Below are 18,880 nucleotides of genomic sequence, written 5' to 3' on the forward strand. Positions count from 1 at the left end.
TTAAGGTTGTTTAATGTCTAATGAAGTGGTCTTTCATTTAAACTCGTTTATCCAGGTTATGTTCTACACATTTTCATAACGTGGAACATCTAAGTCTGAACGTTCATAACATTCAGTTTAAGTGATCCTCTGTTACAAAAGCTTAGAATAACAGACATAGTTCGTAAAACAGAGTAGGTAAACCTTTTCTAAATCGTCATAAGTCGACAACCTGCACAGTTCTTAATCTGTTGAACCAGACAGGAAACTGTGTCTGATGGTTTCATCAAATCACATTCCAAGGAACAAGACGAGAAGATAATTACAGTTCAACATTAGAGCAGAACTATTATTATCTTCTTATCTTGTTCATGTGATCACCTGTGTGACACACACACACACACACACACACACACACACACACACACATAACACACACACACACACATACACACACACACACACACACACAGACACACACACACACACACACACACACACATACACACACACACACACACATACACACACACACACACACACACACACACACACACACACACACACATACCCGTTTTTGCTACCTGGCGGGGTCCCATGACAAAACACATCCTTGTGGGATCCACCCTTTCTGAATGAGCTAGAGACTTGGTTTCAACTCCTAAAATCATTAATAATCTTGTTAACACAGTGGTCACTTGAAACTAAACATACACACGGATTTACTATGGGTTTCGTGGGATCCATCATTTCTGAATGAGCCACAGACATGGTTTTAATTTCTAAAATTATGTTATTTTTTGTTTAACAAAGTAATCACCTGAAACTACAGATACTCTTGTATTTACTGGTCAGTGGGGGCTCCTGACATGACACAGCCTTGCGGGACCCAATCATCCCCCACCTGCCCCCCTCCCCGGGCCCCATTAGGTCACTTTATTACTGTGTTATAAGATTTTTTTTGTTCTGACCTGTTCTTTCTTAAATATTACTATTTTTTCATAAAAATAAGCACAACAGGCTTTACTATTAGGATAAGAAAATGTCATTGATTCAAAATTAATTTGGAAGATGTGAATGGATTCCAAAAAATAAAATATTTTGTGCAAATTGGACAGTTTTTATTATTATGTGTCCACATGAAAACTTTATATTTAATATTGTGAGAGCAAATGGATAACAGACACTGAACACTAAACTTCCGTTTATTAGTTTTATTTTTAACAGGGACAGAACAAAACACCACAAATATATAAAATATTTAAAATGTAACAGTAAAATTGCATTACAAAATTTGTTCCAAATTGCATTTAATAAAATCTAATAAAACTGACCTGCAAAATCTTTTTTTTATATATATATATATTTTTTTTATAGAAAACAGACTTTGGAGTCAAAATCTCCCAAAAAATCTTCAGATTAAATGAAAAATTACCATATTTTCCAGGCTATTAGACACGCTCTTAAGCCTCCAACCCCATCAAAAAACAACCGCGCCACAATCCAGAGCACAATATACACAAATCCACTTGGGTGTCCCAGCACGACTTCAGTAAAATGCAAAGCTGCACCAACCACAGAACACGCAAACACGCATGGAGCAGACAGCGACCGCACAGCGAAACACACCCACAGACACACTCATCACTCCACGCTGTCGAGAAACAGAACAGAGGAATGAACCGAAAAAGCGAGTGCAATGTGCCACTTCTAGACACGACTGAACAACTGAGTCACTGCGAACACGCCGACAATCCGTTGGTCCCAGACAGCACCCTCCCTACACGCCACAACTGAACAAAGCCCAGAGTCACCGTGAACGAACAAACAAACAAAACCACTCACCCATCACACTGTTGGGTTTCCTTTAAAATCCCACGCCGTTTATTTGTGAAAAAAGTTCAAAAACAGACCATTTAATGACAGTGCGCCTTATAATTCAGAGCGACTAATAGCCCGAAAATACGGTAGATGCAATTTCTATAGTTTGTGGTGTCGACAGGAAAAGTGCATGTTAAAGGGATAGTTCGGATTTTTTGACATAAATCTGTATGTCATCCCCGTCATCAGTGTTGTGCATCCACACCGACTTACCCCCGAAAGCGTCCGGTGAGCCGAGATACTGGCCTGTTTTGGTGCTGAGGAAAGTAGTTCGGCAAGTTGTGTGGGGACTGTATACTAAAGCGTTTTTCTTCTCAAAGCAATATGTGTTCAAAAGAGTGATACATTTGCATCACAAAACCATCGTCGCCAAAAAAGTCAGACCTCATAATCGCTTGGCGCTATTTTCTCTCCGTACGTACCACTGCGCGCGGCCGCCAGGTGACAGCCGCGCACGGATCCATCACTTTCTTCAGTTGTTCAGCAGTGTTTACATGCGCAGACGCCGCCACGCGAGAGAGCTAACGAGAGAGCTAACGAGAGAGCTAGAGCCAGAAGTATATGAGCTTGTATAAGATACATATGAATATATCTAAAAAATGGTGCGAACTCTTGATTCTCCAGGCTGTAACAACAAAAATCTGGCTGAATCTCCGCACACATTTCACTGTTTTCCTGTCACGGACTTTGCGCTGAGGAAACTTTGGATTCTTGCCTTTGGCTTCAATGTGGAAACCAAACCAGGTAAGAACGAAGAAGTGCCGCTACGTTTACAAGAGAACAGACTCAAGAATCAGCTGTAACTCTGTGTGCAGTAAATCACTCAGTGTCATGTCACCAGTGAAGCTTCTACAAAACCTAACTTTATAAGTCGACTGTTATTACTATTGTAAATATCTCGTACACTGTTGGCAGCAGCTACGTGGACGTGTGAATGATTCTATGTTTCTATTAGTCGTCCATGCTTCAGTCACAGTGTCGGCTCTATGTTCGCTGTATACGAGTTTATAAATGACGTGATGGTGATTGTCGCTCACTCGGTCTCTCACGGCTCCAGCTTCAACTTGTACCACTTCTCTGTCTTTTCTCTCTCTCTCTGCTCGTTCTAACTCCATCTGGTGAAATTCGGCATCAGTATATTCGGGTTCACAAAGATCTCCCCTTGGGTTTGTGGTAAAGGCAAAGTCTTTATTGTCGGTGTCATAATCAGACATGTTGTCGCTTACATTCCGAGCAGTAAACAAAGGCTCATATACTTCTGGCTCTAGCTCTCTCGTTAGCTCTCTCGTTAGCTCTCTCTCGTTAGCTCTCTCGTTAGCTCTCTCGTTAGCTCTCTCGTTAGCTCTCTCGTTAGCTCTCTCGTTAGCTCTCTCGCGTGGCGGCGTCTGCGCATGTAAACACTGCTGAACAACTGAAGAAAGTGATGGATCGGTGCGCGGCTGTCACGTGGCGGCCGCGCGCAGTGGTACGTACGGAGAGAAAATAGCGCCAAACGATTATGAGATCTGACTTTTTTGGCGACGATGGTTTTGTGATGCAAATGTATCACTCTTTTGAACACATATTGCTTTGAGAAGAAAAACGCTTTAGTATACAGTCCCCACACAACTTGCCGAACTACTTTCCTCAGCACCAAAACGGGCCAGTATCTCACTGGACGCTTTCGGGGGTAAGTCGGTGTGGATGCACAACACTGATGACGGGGATGACATACAGATTTATGTCAAAAAATCCGAACTATCCCTTTAAGGAGAAAACTAAAAAAAAAAAGACATTGAGCTCTTTAGTTCAGGTCTAAGTTTCAGGTTGTGAAAGTCCAACAGGACAGAACACAAAATTATCAAATTCTTTTAGAATTCTTTCTTTGAAATCGCAGCAATGCGATTTTTGACATAAAACTTAACACCAGACCAGGTTCTATTTTTGAGTTCTTGTGGAGAAGCAGAAATACAGGCAATGCAGTCAGACTTTCCTGGTACTTTTCCAGTATCAATGAAGGTCTTGAGGGTCTTTTCCACAGCTTTGACCTCAGCACGTGTCCAGGACCTTCTTTCAGGCTCTGGGAAAGAAAAGAGAATTAAAAAAGCTATCCAGATTTGTGTAAAGACAAGCCATGTGCGTCAAAGTGTAATACTGGTAAGTTTTTTCTGCAAAGGAAGATAAAGAGCATTCTGAATTCAGTCATAAGATCTTGACAATCAAAACATTTCTATCATTTGTGTATAATTTTTTAAATTGTAAGAAATGTTTTTTTTTAGTTGTGAGAAAAATATGTATACAACAAACATACAAATTGAAATAAATAAAATAGTTCATATTCATTTAAAAAATAAAAAAATCTGAAAGATTTTTTCAACTGAGCCACCGAAACAGATCACACCCTTACAAACTATTGGAATCTTTAAAATTCCATGTCTGTTTTTGTGTAGGACACAACTTTAATTAATTAATGGATTAAATTAATTAATGTAATAATGTGGCTTTGGGCAAGACGAGGGAAACAGGTGATAATTTGAGCAGCCAGTTCACTTACTTGTTTGAGTGTCTTCATGAGGCGCAGCCTTTTCTTTAAGTCCTGTGTAGTAATTTCGTCTTTTCTTTTTAATTCCTATAAAACATTGTTGAAGCAACACATCAATAAACTAAGATATTGTACAACACCTTTAACCATAGCAATGTAAGACCAAAGCCCTAACAATCGTATTATATGCTCAATGAGACAAATAATGCAGCACTGTTTATGTCAAATATAACAGATATTTGACATAAACCATGCTGCAGCATTTTTGTTTTTGAATTATTTATTATTATTATTTTTACATAGAGCAGCACGTGAAAGAGCACTTGAGGACAGGAGCACAGAGGAAACAAAGAACTTTATGTGCCATTTTATATTTAAGGAAAAATCTATCACTTTAGTTTACAAATGTTGCCAGTGCCATGACACACTGTAGTCAGCATTTAGTATTTATTAATAAAGTTAACACATGTACACAAACCAGAAAAGATTTGAGAAGCAATAATACAAATAAAAAACATACCTTTCTCAGACTTGCCACTGTCAAACTTTGTTTTTTTCCTTTTGTTGTGTGCCCAGGAATATATAAAATATTAAAAACTTTGAGGAAAATGTTTGTGTACCAGTGAGATCATAATCAAGCATGCCCACTTTTGTTAACATGTCTGATGTGTTTATTTTTTTTTACTGCAATAAAAGAAAAAAAACTAAACAAAACACTGACCTGGTGAAGTCTTCTTCAAACCTTCCTCTGTTTCTGAAGGGTCACTGTCAGCCTCCATCACTTTCTCTGAAAAACCAAGCACTACTATTAGTCCTACACTGTTTTGTTAAAATTTGCCTGTATTATGTTTTAAAGTTTTCATTTTAAAGATCTTAAAATCCTAAGAGTCTGGCCAAACTAACCTAAACATAAAAAGATCACGTACCTGTCTGATGGTCACCATGAGGGCCCTCATTTAGCGTTTCACTTTGAAAGCTTGAATCTACACACAAGTAATAACACATTAAAAAACACTTTTTTTTTTAGATTATACATCTAGGGGCCAGGAACACCCAAACAGGCATTGTAATCGAGATGAATTTGTAATCAATTTGTAATTACTGTCGAAAATTACAATAACTTCCACATGACAGTGGTTCTTTACTGCTGTCCTCCTTTATACCATCGATTTTTATAGCCCAATACATAAAAAAACTGTTATACTGTATTTCTCTCCTGTCTTCCTGGTTTTCTCTGAATCTCTCCTCCTGTATTTCTCTCCTGTCTCTCTCTGAATGTCCCTCTCCTGTGTATGTCCCTCCTCGTGAATGTCTCCTCCTGTATGTCCTCTCCTCCTCGTGAATGTCCCTCCTCTGATGTCCCTCTCGTGAATGTCCTCCTGTGAATGTCCTCTGAATGTCCTCCTCGTGAATGTCCCTCCTCGTGAATGTCCCTCCTCCTGAATGTCCCTCCTCCTGAATGTCCCTCCTCCTGCATGTCTATAATTCTGTCTTCCTGTTTTTCTCTCCCGTCTCTTCTCTCATCTCTCCCATAAAACTCACCGTGTGAAGTGGTCTCCTCCTCCATCTCTGAAAGGTCAGCATCAGCCTCCACCAGTTCCTCTACAAAACGTAAAGATAAATTACTAACTCTTACTTAAACACCACTGAGAGACATGTTCAGTTTTATTACCATTTGGATCAATCTGAATTTGATTGAGACTTTTGCCCTTGAAGTCTGACAGTCTACCCTTCTCTAAAGCCAGAAGAACTTTGCTGACTTTAGCCAATTCCAGGGTGCCTTCTGGTAGTCTATAGTATTCTCTATGGACACGAATGTCATGCCCAAGAAAATTGGCAAGTATGTCCATCTCATTGTCTTTAAGATTGAGAACAGTGGATAAGGTGGATATGTATTTCCTTAATTTTGTGGAAGAAAGTGTTTCGGGATGCTTGGCCCCACATTCCTTTGCTATCTGTCTGATGGCATCTGATCCTCTTAGATGTGTGTTTGCATCAGGCCTTGAGAAGAAGAATGGGTTATCAGTAAAGATTGAGGAAGACTGTCGGTACTCCACTAAGATCTCCATTGACGTAATCATGTCTGGTGTTAAAATCAGGGGCACCTTCCTATTTCTTTTCCCCCTTATTTCAAGTCGTTGAAAATGTTGACAGAGCTTTTGCTCCAATTTAGAAAGTCCCACAGCTAGATCGGAATGAATCTCAGACATTTTTCTAGAGGTAAACGCAGTAAGTGGCATCTTTGACACTTCACCCTCCCTTCTTCGGTTAAAAATAATAATTTCGCAAAGGGACAATGTGGCCAATTTAGTCCAGTGTTTCCTGTTTGGAGCCTCCTTAAGGTCCTGCTGATATTTGGGTCGACATTTATCAATGTACTCATGCATAGTTTTCACATCTTCAGTAAAGGGCAGGAGTTGAGGAGCATTCCATTTGGCTTCTTTAAGGGTTTGCAGGGCATGGGAAGAAATGCAGACATCCCACTTTTTGTTATACAGCATTCGGCTTCATTCAAGATCTTTCAGAAATGTTTCATTCACACACGTATTCATTTTGGCATTACATTCAAGTATGTCTGCAATCTTTTTCAGACTATGGCCAAGTTTCAATGCCAAAGATGGCGTCTTGTACACATTGGTTTCTTCATTAAAGCCAGCCACCTGCCTGACTGCATCAATAACAAAATTAAAGTTGCTGGGTACAAAAAAGTCTTCCAGTTGTTTTAATTTTCCAATTTTTTGGGATTGCTTAAGTAGCCTACCAACTTCGCGCATTTTTTGTCGAATGTATTAATGTTTGGTATAATCATGACCATGTTTCATATATAAATATTCTCCAAGCCTCAAGATGTTTTTTTCTTTTCTTATAATACCTGTGACCTCATCTTGGTGCATGCAGTTGACAAGTTCCCAGACTTTTTTGTGTAACCCCTCTGGAGCAGGCTGTGAAAACGCACAAACTGACTGGATCCGGCTTTTGCCTGGTTTTGAAAAATAATTTTTGTGTGACAGTCTGCACCTAGACACGTGCCTCCACAATGATTTTGGTTTTAATAAAGCCGCACAGTTTATACAGTGCAAATACTCACTTGCTTCTACACTCAAGTCTGTCTGTTTACTTGGAACTAACATTCCACTTCCAACTTTGAGAACTTGTAGATTATGAGCCCGATCTCCTCTATTTCGTATTATATCAAAACGTAGTTTACGTTCTTTTGACTTGAGCGGAAAGGACAATGCCCTAACTACATCCCTTTCGTGACTATGTTTCTGGATCAAATGTCTTGACATTTTATGGCACATTGCAGAACAAAAAAAACAGAAGTGTCTCTTGCTGTAAACTCGTGCTCCATCTTTCTTTTTCTGCAACTTCATTAATGAAACACTGGTCTTCTTCACTGGCTCACCTTGGGCTTCACTCTCATCACTTTGTGAAGAATCTTTGGTAGAGACATTTGTATTTTTCCTTTTTCTGTACTTTTTCCTTTGAACTTGATTACTCTTCATTGCTTCGTTGAAAATGCTGTCAGACACTTGACTGGATTCCTCTATGGATCCTTGGTATGAAGAGCTGGCTGATGGGCTGTATTTAGAGCCACTGCTCATGGTGAGGCTGAGTGAAGATTCATCTTCTGATTCGGGAACCATTTTGTCCAAGTCGAAGTACTCTTGCAAAAGCTGCACAAACAAATAATAATCATGAATTTTAAGAGAAAAACTATCTCCATGTTGTCAAAAATTTATATTATTGTACGTTTTCAAGTAAAAAAGAGCAAAAGAGCAGAATATGAAGTGATGCTAACAGTTAATCTGGACTGAAGCTGTTATTTCATCTACTTTAAAACTAGTCACTGTCACATAAAACACTACACAAATAAAAACCATCAGTCTTTCTTGGCCGCTGTCACAGACAAATCAGAGCTTTTACCCAGAATTCTGTAGGTTAAGTTAATCAGACAAGTCCACATTTTATTCACAGAATTCTTAACTTGTAGCAGTAAAATGGATAAATTCTCATTTAGGTGTGAAAGCCAGTGGAAATCTTTTATGAAAATGTTTGAATAAACAAAATAACTCTTTTTAAAACAAATTCTTCAGTCCACATTGACCATTAGATTATATATATATATATATATATATATATATATATATATATATATATATACACACACATATATATATACATATATACATACATACATATTATATACACATATATATACATATATATATATATACACATATATACATACATACATATATATATACATATATACATACATACATATATATATACATATATACATACATATATATATACATATATACATACATACATACATACATATATACATACATACATACATATATATACATACATACATACATATATATACATACATACATAATATATACATACATACATATATATACATACATACATAATATATATATATATATATATATATTTGGTGAATAATTGTTTCAATAATGATTTCAATTATGATAAAATAATCGTGATTATATTTTCAATAATCAAGCAGCCCTATTCTTAGAAATAAACAAACTAAAATATGCCACTTTGGAGAGCTTCTCACTCTTGTGCCAGATTTATACATTTCTTTTAGATAAACCTCTTTGACCTAATGACCAACAAGCAATTCAAACATTGCTATATGATTAACAGTTTGATTGACAGATTGTAGTAGACTGGTGTGAAAAAAAATGTGGCATATAAACACTGACAAACATTAAATGCTTTAACACATTTGTGGTAATCATTGTTCCATCGCAAGAGTCGATATAAAGTGACCATTTCCACAGACAAGTTGGGTGTCAAAGGAGGTGTGAGGAAACTTAAATATAGTTCTGCCTGTGAGACAAATAATACTTACAAAAACACTGTCAGTTCTGTCCAAAGGTGGAGCATGTCCAGCAGCATGTCCAGCAGCATGTCCAGCAGCATGTCCAGCAGCATGTCCAGCAGCATGTCCAGCAGCATGTCCAGCAGCAGTCATAGATAGTGGCGTTTCTTGAGGCTGTTGGTCATTCTATGGAACAACAAAGAGTCAGCATGATGTGGCCTAAATGTAGAGTGTGTTGTGATTTGCAACTTAAAAGCAACATTTATCTGACATTAAAGCTGGGCTGGCAAATGATATTAATAACAATAACAACAACAATAACAACATTATTATTATTATTATTATTATTAAATCTGGCATACTATCTGCATCAAAGTAAAGCATGTTTTATCAATCCATTAATACTTTAAATGAACACACAATTTTTATATGGCAGCCTCTTGTATTTGATAAACAGTGCGAATTGACCTATTCTCCAGTACAATTAGGGATTTATTCCTGTCAGAGGTTTCATTCGAATGTTCATGCACTGTTTGGATTGTGGTTCCAGCTGGACCAAACGCAGTGCCACTGACAAAGTATTGTCAGTAGAATGACCATGATTTTATGATAAAACAGAGGGAAACAAAGACTATTAGTCTTAATTAGTCTTAATTATATTGATGAGCATTACCAATAAGATCTCTCCTAAATGATTAAACCAAAACTGACCTGTTTCACCTCAGGTGCTGTCAGAGCTGGTTCAGACATTTCCATTTTGGCTGCTTTACAGGTTTTAGTCGTTTTTGAAGTCTTCTTTTTAACCTGAAAGCACAAAACAGGAAAAACTGAGGAAAAATGCATTACAAACAAAAATGTTTTATTATGACACCACTTATATCAGAATGTTGAGAGAATGATAATTTAAACTTACAGACGTGTTCAAGAGTAGAAGAGCCGAGTGGTCAGTGTCCACATTGAGTGAATGTTCTTCATCATCTTTACTCTTTAAAAAAAACAAAGTATTGTCAGTAGAATGACCATGATTTTATGATAAAACAGAGGGAAACAAAGACTATTAGTCTTTATTAGTCTTAATTACATTGATGAGCATTACCAATAAGATCTCTCCTAAATGATTAAACCAAAACTGACCTGTTTCACCTCAGGTGCTGTCAGAGCTGGTTCAGACATTTCCATTTTGGCTGCTTTACGAGTTTTAGTCGTTTTTGAAGTCTTCTTTTTAACCTGAAAGCACAAAACAGGAAAAACTGAGGAAAAATGCATTACCCACAAAAATGTTTTATTATGACACCACTTATATCAGAATGTTGAGAGAGTGATAATTTAAACTTACAGACATGTCCAAGAGTATAAGAGCCACATGGTCAGTGTCCACATTGAGTGAATGTTCTTCATCATCTTCAGTCTTTAAAAAGAACTAAGTATTATTAGCAGAATGACCATGATTTTATGATAAAACAGAGGGAAACAAAGACTATTAGTCTTAATTATGTTGATGAGCATTAGCAAAAAGATCTCTCCTAAACGATTAAACCAAAACTTACCTGGTCCACCTCAGGTGCCATCAGAGCTGGTTCAGGGTTTTCCATTTTGGACTGCTCTGCTGCTTTATGGGTTTTAGTCGTTTTTGAAGTCTTCTTTTTAACCTGAAAGCACAAAACAGGAAAAACTGAGGAAAAATGCATTACAAACAAAAATGTTTTATTATGACACCACTTATATCAGAATGTTGAGAGAATGATAATTTAAACTTACAGACGTGTCCAAAAGTAGAAGAGCCGAGTGGTCAGTGTCCACATTGAGTGAATGTTCTTCATCATCTTTACTCTTTAAAAAAAACAAAGTATTGTCAGTAGAATGACCATGATTTTATGATAAAAACAGAGGGAAACAAAGACTATTAGTCTTTATTAGTCTTAATTATATTGATGAGCATTACCAATAAGATCTCTCCTAAATGATTAAACCAAAACTGACCTGTTTCACCTCAGGTGCTGTCAGAGCTGGTTCAGACATTTCCATTTTGGCTGCTTTACAGGTTTTAGTCGTTTTTGAAGTCTTCTTTTTAACCTGAAAGCACAAAACAGGACAAACTGAGGAAAAATGCATTACCCACAAAAATGTTTTATTATGACACCACGGGTATCAGAATGTTGAGAGAATGATAATTTAAACTTACAGACATGTCCAAGGGTAGAAGAGCCACATGGTCAGTGTCCACATTGAGTGAATGTTCTTCATCATCTTTAGTCTTTAAAAAGAACAAAGTATTGTCAGCAGAATGACCATGATTTTATGATAAAACAGAGGGAAACAAAGACTATTAGTCTTTATTAGTCTTAATTATATTGATGAGCATTACCAATAAGATCTCTCCTAAATGATTAAACCAAAACTGACCTGTTTCACCTCAGGTGCTGTCAGAGCTGGTTCAGACATTTCCATTTTGGCTGCTTTACGAGTTTTAGTCGTTTTTGAAGTCTTCTTTTTAACCTGAAAGCACAAAACAGGAAAAACTGAGGAAAAATGCATTACCCACAAAAATGTTTTATTATGACACCACTTATATCAGAATGTTGAGAGAATGATAATTTAAACTTACAGACATGTCCAAGAGTAGAAGAGCCACATGGTCAGTGTCCACATTGAGTGAATGTTCTTCATCATCTTTACTCTTTAAAAAAAACAAAGTATTGTCAGTAGAATGACCATGATTTTGTGATAAAACAGAGGGAAACAAAGACTATTAGTCTTAATTAGTCTTAATTATATTGATGAGCATTACCAATAAGATCTCTCCTAAACGATTAAACCAAAACTGACCTGTTTCACCTCAGGTGCTGTCAGAGCTGGTTCAGACATTTCCATTTTGGCTGCTTTACGGGTTTTAGTCGTTTTTGAAGTCTTCTTCTTAACCTGAAAGCACAAAACAGGACAAACTGAGGAAAAATGCATTACCCACAAAAATGTTTTATTATGACACCACGGGTATCAGAATGTTGAGAGAATGATAATTTAAACTTACAGACGTGTCCAAGAGTAGAAGAGCCGAGTGGTCAGTGTCCACATTGAGTGAATGTTCTTCATCATCTTTACTCTTTAAAAAAAACAAAGTATTGTCAGTAGAATGACCATGATTTTATGATAAAACAGAGGGAAACAAAGACTATTAGTCTTAATTAGTCTTAATTATATTGATGAGCATTAGCAAAAAGATCTCTCCTAAACGACTAAACCAAAACTGACCTGTTTCACCTCAGGTGCTGTCAGAGCTGGTTCAGACATTTCCATTTTGGCTGCTTTACGGGTTTTAGTCGTTTTTGAAGTCTTCTTTTTAACCTGAAAGCACAAAACAGGACAAACTGAGGAAAAATGCATTACCCACAAAAATGTTTTATTATGACACCACGTATATCAGAATGTTGAGAGAATGATAAAACAAATTAACAGAAATGTACCTGTGCCACGTGCTCCATAGAATCGATACACCTTGAAAGGCATTTTTTATGATGACTCCTCAAGCGCTTCATACGGGCCTTTAGCCTGAGGACTGAAGATGACTCCTTGCAAAACGAAATACTTTACTAAATAAAATCGTATTTTTTTCTAATTGGAAAGTTTAAGACACTATAAAAAAAATAAATAAAAAAAAACATAAGTGTACTGCACTTCTAGTTTAGATACAAGTAAAAACTGTGTTATTACTATTAGGGAAATGTGGTGCAATATTTCAGATACATGATTTTTAAAGCATAAAAGATTACAGATAAACAGACACACATGAGGAACTACTCTTGTACTCTTGCTTTTTTACTTTTAAAGAACACTTCAAACTGAACTAGAAAAGCAGTCAGAGAGCGCAGACCTCCGCCAAGGACTACCCCCATTTTTTATATAAATTGCGATAAAATCAGTCTTCTGGATCAGATCTGGATCAGCCTTTGGAATATGAAAGAGGATCCCATTGTCCATCCCTGAGTCAAATTTCATGGGGTTTGGTCAATAATTAACCGAGATATTGAGAAACACAATTTTTTGCCCCATTTACCACAATGTTAACTAAAATTTCAAAGTGATCCAGAATCCACGATTTCTTCCAGATCACCCCCAAAATGAAATCAGTTTTTCCTTTTCACATTTCCAACAAATCCTGAAAATTTCATCAAAATTGGTTCATAACTTTTTGAGATATGTTGCTAACAGACAAACAAACAAACAAACAGACAAACTCCGGCAAAAACATAACCTCCTTGGCGGAGGTAATTACTAAAGCTGTTTTATGGAGTGGATGTCATTATTTGCGGACGATTTCTACGACAATAACGATGAGACGCTGCAGTTTAAATTTACCACTTTACAGAGTGAGTAATAATTATTTTAGTTATTTCCTGAGTTTGTATCTTGTTTCCGTCTCTCCGTCTGCTCCTGATGCTCTGTTTTATCGGCTGTTATCGTAGCGTTGCTGATGTTTGGTGGTTACGATCTGACACTGACAGACACGAGGAGCGCAGCGCTTTAAAGAGGAGCGCAGCGCTTTAAACTCTCACATGACGACACAAAGTCGGATCACGCTTCTCTGAACTCAGAGAGAAACAAATCATAGACAAAATTAGGCAAATTTTCCTGGAGTGTGTGGTGGCCTTTAGGAGCTTCATTACAATATAAACTTTCAGACGTGAAACCATCTCAAAAGTATTATTTGGCCAAAGGGCTAACTGTCGAGCTAACGCTAAGCTAACGCTAAGCTAATTAGCAGTAGCATTGTGCATGAGCTCCATATAAAACAAAGCAGCAAATGCAAAAACTACAATCAAAACATGAAATTAAACATTGCAGCTATAGTTATGATTTACTTACCTTTGTGTTATTTCGGTGGCTTCTGTCCGATGCTTCTGCCATGTGTTTCCTCTGCTCATCTGTGCGTGGTCTGTGCGTGCTCTGGCTGCTGCTGTACGTGACTCTGAGCGCACGGTGTGGGGGAGGGGCACATAGGTGGTGTGGGGCCCGTGTGTCAGGAAAATGTGTTTCTTTATTTTTGGAATTAACTTTTTATTAATGCTTTCTCGTTTCCATTAGCAAATACATCAGATTTTAAACGTTAAATAAATAAATAAATAAAGACAAATAAGATCTTAGAATTTGCCCGTTAACTTCACGTGAGCACATTGTGTGGGGGAGGGGCACATAGGTGGTGTGGGGCCCCTTTCTCAGGAAAATGTGTAACATCAGGGCTTGTTAACTTAATATTTAGAGCACAGAACGTTTCTTTATTTTTTAAATACACATTTTATTAATGCTTTCTCGATTCCATTAGCAAATACATTGCATTAGGTCAGATCTTTAAAAGATTAAATAAATAAATTTTAAGAATTAGCCTGTTCATTTTGCTCAGTGAGCACATTGTGTGGGGGAGGGGCACATAGGTGGTATGGGGACCTTGTTTCTCAGGAAAATGTGTGTGTGACATCAGAGCTGGTTAACTTCATATTTAGAGCAGGACTATTAACAAACACAGAATGTTTCAGGCGCAGGTGGTGTGGGGCCCTGTGTGTCAGGAAAATGTGTTTCATTTTTATTTGACTTTAGTTGGGATTTTTTATTTTATTTTTTACTTTCTCATTGACAGTAGATAAGAAATTTAATAGTTTCAGATCTTTAAAAAGGGAAAGTTAAAACAAAAAAGATTACTCCATTAACTTCAGGCCGTGGTGTGGGGGAGGGGCACATTTGTTTTTAGTTTGAAATTATTTATTTAACTTTAACATTTTCTCATTGGAGCAAGCTTAGAAAATAAGTGCTTTCAGATGTTTAAAATGTAAAAATAAAAAAAAATTAAAAAGCTTAAAAATATTCTTAGAATTTGTTGTGTGCGTAACCTTCGCCTTGAGAGTAAGTGGAGTGGGGGATGGGCAGGAAAATGTGTTTATTCTTGAATTCTCTTATGTTTTTATCAAAGCTTTCTGATTTCAGTTAGCAAATACATTAAATTAGGTCAGATCTTTAAAAGATGAAAGAAAGAAATGTAAAATACATATTTTAAGAATTAGCCTGTTCATTTTGCTCAGTGAGCACATTGTGTGGGGGAGGGGCACATAGGTGGTATGGGGACCTCGTTTCTCAGGAAAATGTGTGTGTGACATCAGAGCTGGTTAACTTCATATTTAGAGCAGGACTATTAACAAACACAGAATGTTTCAGGCGCAGGTGGTGTGGGGCCCTGTGTGTCAGGAAAATGTGTTTAATTTTTATTTGACTTTAGTTGGGATTTTTTATTTTATTTTTTACTTTCTCATTGACAGTAGATAAGAAATGTAATAGTTTCAGATCTTTAAAAAGGGAAAGTTAAAACTAAAAAGATTACTCCATTAACTTCAGGCCGTGGTGTGGGGGAGGGGCATGTTTAGTTTGAAATTATTTATTTAACTCTAATATTTTCTCAGTGGAGCATGCTTAGAAAATAAGTGCTTTCAGAGGTTTAAAATGTAAAAATAAAAAAAAATTTAAAAAGATTAAAAATATTTTTAGAATTAGTTGTGTGCGTAACCTTCGCCTTGAGAGCAAGTGGAGTGGGGGATGGGCAGAGGTTTTGTGGGGCCCTGTGTGTCAGGAAAATGTGTTTATTTTTGAATTCTCTTATGTTTTTATCAAAGCTTTCTCATTTCAGTTAGCAAATACATTAAATTAGGTCAGATCTTTAAAAGATGAAATAAATAAATAAATAAATAAATATTTTAAGAATTAGCCTGTTCATTTGGCTCAGTGAGCACATTGTGTGGGGGAGGGGCACATAGGTGGTATGGGGACCTCGTTTCTCAGGAAAATGTGTGTGTGACATCAGAGCTGGTTAACTTCATTTTTAGAGCAGGACTATTAACAAACACAGAATGTTTCAGGCGCAGGTGGTGTGGGGCCCTGTGTGTCAGGAAAATGTGTTTAATTTTTATTTGACTTTAGTTGGGATTTTTTATTTTATTTTTTACTTTCTCATTGACAGTAGATAAGAAATGTAATAGTTTCAGATCTTTAAAAAGGGAAAGTTAAAACTAAAAAGATTACTCCATTAACTTCAGGCCGTGGTGTGGGGGAGGGGCATGTTTGTTTTTAGTTTGAAATTATTTATTTAACTCTAATATTTTCTCAGTGGAGCATGCTTAGAAAATAAGTGCTTTCAGATGTGTAAAATGTAAAAATTAAAAAAATTAAAAATATTTTTGAATTTGTTGTGTGCGTAACCTTCGCCTTGGGAGCAAGTGGAGTGGGGGATGGGCAGAGGTTTTGTGGGGCCCTGTGTGTCAGGAAAATGTGTTTAATTTTTATTTGACTTTAGTTGAGAAATATATATATATATATATATATACTTTCTCATTGGCAGTAGATAAGAAATGTAATAGTTTCAGATCTTTAAAACGGGAAAGTTAAAACAAAAAAGATTACTCCATTAACTTCAGGCCGTGGTGTGGGGGAGGGGCACATAGGTGGTGTGGGGACCCCGTTTCTCAGGAAAATGTGTAACGTCAGAGCTGGTTAACTTAAGACAGTATTTACAGCAGGACTGTTAACAAACACATAGAAAGTTTCAGATGCTTAAGATATGTTACACTTGACACTTCAACAATTCAGTTTAATTTTACCTTCATACCAATCACAAATGCTAATTGCAAATTAGCCATTATGTAATGCTCACTGCAACTGAAGTAAATTCACTTTTTAAAATTTTCCTGTTTGTATAACTTCACTTGTTATATTTTATTCAGCCTGCAACAATGGCTGACAGTAAAAAATTTGACTCATCTATTTATTGGGCAGTTAATTCATATTTTGTTGAGAAACATTCCCGACTGGACACAATATGGCGGCAGACGAAAACTGGTCAGACATGAACCAATTTGTGATTGTTAGAAGACTTAATTAACCTAAACAGCAATTGTCTGTGCTACAAATTTTGCTGTTGTTTTAAAAATAATAGAGCAGAAAGTTTATTTCGGTTCCAGGCTGTGTGTGTAATACAGCATATATAGGCCTAGTTTTTAGAAGTGTGAATTTATAATTTTGACTTGGAAACCAAGTCCAAGTCCAAGGTTGTTTCAGATCAAACAAATTTAAATATTAAACAAAGTTAACCCAATTAATTGTGATTAATCATATTATTGTGGAAAGCTGTGTTCAGTTTCATATTCACACCCAGACATGATGCTGCCAGACTTTTAAATCAAGAGATCACTTAAATAGAACCTGAACCACACTGAGCCTAAGACATCATGCTGTGATCCAAAGAAATTCAGGAGCAGATCAGAAGAAAAGTCATTGACATGTCAGTCTGGAAAAAGTTACAAAGCCATTTCTAAATCTTTGGGACTCCAGTGAACCACAGTAAGAGCCATTAACCACAAATGGAGAAAGCATGGCACAGGGGTGAACCTTCCCAGGAGTGGCTGACCTACAAAAATTACCCCAAGAGCGATGACTGATGCAATAACGCAATAGGTCACAAAGGACGCAGAACAACATCTAAACAAATGCAGGCCTCACTCACCTCTGTAAAGCTCAGTGCTCAACCATAAAAAAGAGACAAGGCAAAAATGGCAGAGTTCTGAGGAGAAGGTTCTTGATGATCCCCAAAACTTTTGGGAAAATATTCTGTGAAGTGATGAAACAACAGTTGAACTTTTTGGAATGAGTGCATTCCATTACATCTGGCATAAAATGAACACAGCATTTGATAAAAAGAGCATGATGCCAACAGTGGAACTTGACGTAGGGTCATGGTTTGGGGCTTTGTTGCTTCAGGATCTGGATGACACTGTGATTGAAGGAACCATGAACTCTGCTCCACCAACAAATCCTGAAGGAGAATGTCCGGCCATCAGTTCATGACCTCAAACTGAAGCACACTCAGGTTCTGCAGCAGGACAATGATCCAAACCACATCAACAAATCCAGGCCTAGTCAAAGTCTAGACATGAACCCAGTTGAGATGTTGTGGCATGACCTTAAAAAGGCAGTTCATGCTCAGAAACCCTTCAGTGTGGCTGATTTAAAACAATTCTGCAAAGAAGAGTCGGCCAAAATTCCTCCAGTGATGCGAAAGACTCACTGCCAGTTATCACAAACACTTGACTGCAGTTGTTGGTGCTAAGGGCGGTTCTACCAGTTATTAGGTTTAGGGGGCAATTACCTTTATGAATACGAACAGGACTTTGTGGAGCTCAGAGGACTATCAGGACTTTGTTGAGTATTGATGCCTAAGGCCGGATTTTGTGGAGCTCAGAGGACTAACGGGACTTTGTTGAGTACCGATGACTAAGGCCAGATTTTGTGGAGCTCAGAGGACTAACGGGACTTTGTTAGTACCGATGACTAAGGCCAGATTTTGTGGAGCTCAGAGGACTAACGGGACTTTGTTAGTACCGATGACTAAGGCCAGATTTTGTGGAGCTCAGAGGACTAACGGGACTTTGTTGAGTACCGATGACTAAGGCCAGATTTTGTGGAGCTCAGAGGACTAATGGGACTTTGTTAGTACCGATGACTAAGGTCAGATTTTGTGGAATATCAAGGACTAACAGTACTTTGTTGAGTACCGATAACTAAGACCAGATTTTGTGGAGCTCAGAGGACTAACGGACTTTGCT

At 37.2% G+C, this 18,880-nt stretch overlaps 2 protein-coding genes and 1 long non-coding RNA gene across 3 annotated transcripts; all 3 read right to left on the reverse strand.

The window, feature by feature from the left end:
* Nucleotides 1-3,606: 3,606 nt before the first annotated feature.
* LOC129408236 (uncharacterized) lies at nt 3,607-4,961 on the reverse strand. The gene is made up of 3 exons (XR_008631867.1): nt 4,902-4,961; nt 4,394-4,468; nt 3,607-3,919 (listed from the first exon to the last, which is right to left on the reverse strand). It is a non-coding gene; the product is annotated as an uncharacterized LOC129408236 (long non-coding RNA).
* Nucleotides 4,962-5,085: 124 nt separating this feature from the next.
* LOC110171382 (uncharacterized) lies at nt 5,086-7,296 on the reverse strand. Its single transcript, XM_055151330.1, has 4 exons — nt 6,054-7,296; nt 5,924-5,983; nt 5,308-5,364; nt 5,086-5,168 (listed from the first exon to the last, which is right to left on the reverse strand). Exons 1-4 carry the CDS (start codon nt 6,880-6,882, stop codon nt 5,086-5,088), a joined length of 1,029 nt encoding a protein of 342 aa, XP_055007305.1. The 5' UTR covers nt 6,883-7,296.
* On the reverse strand, nt 6,889-18,874 carry LOC129408235 (uncharacterized). The gene is made up of 13 exons (XM_055151329.1): nt 14,106-18,874; nt 12,707-12,811; nt 12,495-12,587; nt 12,274-12,345; nt 11,226-11,318; nt 11,004-11,075; nt 10,793-10,894; nt 10,380-10,541; nt 10,159-10,230; nt 9,957-10,049; nt 9,276-9,431; nt 7,254-8,058; nt 6,889-7,049 (listed from the first exon to the last, which is right to left on the reverse strand). Exons 1-13 carry the CDS (start codon nt 14,145-14,147, stop codon nt 6,889-6,891), a joined length of 2,028 nt encoding a protein of 675 aa, XP_055007304.1. The 5' UTR covers nt 14,148-18,874.
* Between the last annotated feature and the right edge of the window lie 6 nt (nt 18,875-18,880).

The sequence above is a fragment of the Boleophthalmus pectinirostris genome, unplaced genomic scaffold (genome assembly GCF_026225935.1).
Source record: "Boleophthalmus pectinirostris isolate CB_2022bp ecotype Guang Dong unplaced genomic scaffold, ASM2622593v1 HiC_scaffold_1595, whole genome shotgun sequence".
Classification (NCBI taxonomy): Eukaryota; Metazoa; Chordata; class Actinopteri; order Gobiiformes; family Gobiidae; genus Boleophthalmus; species Boleophthalmus pectinirostris.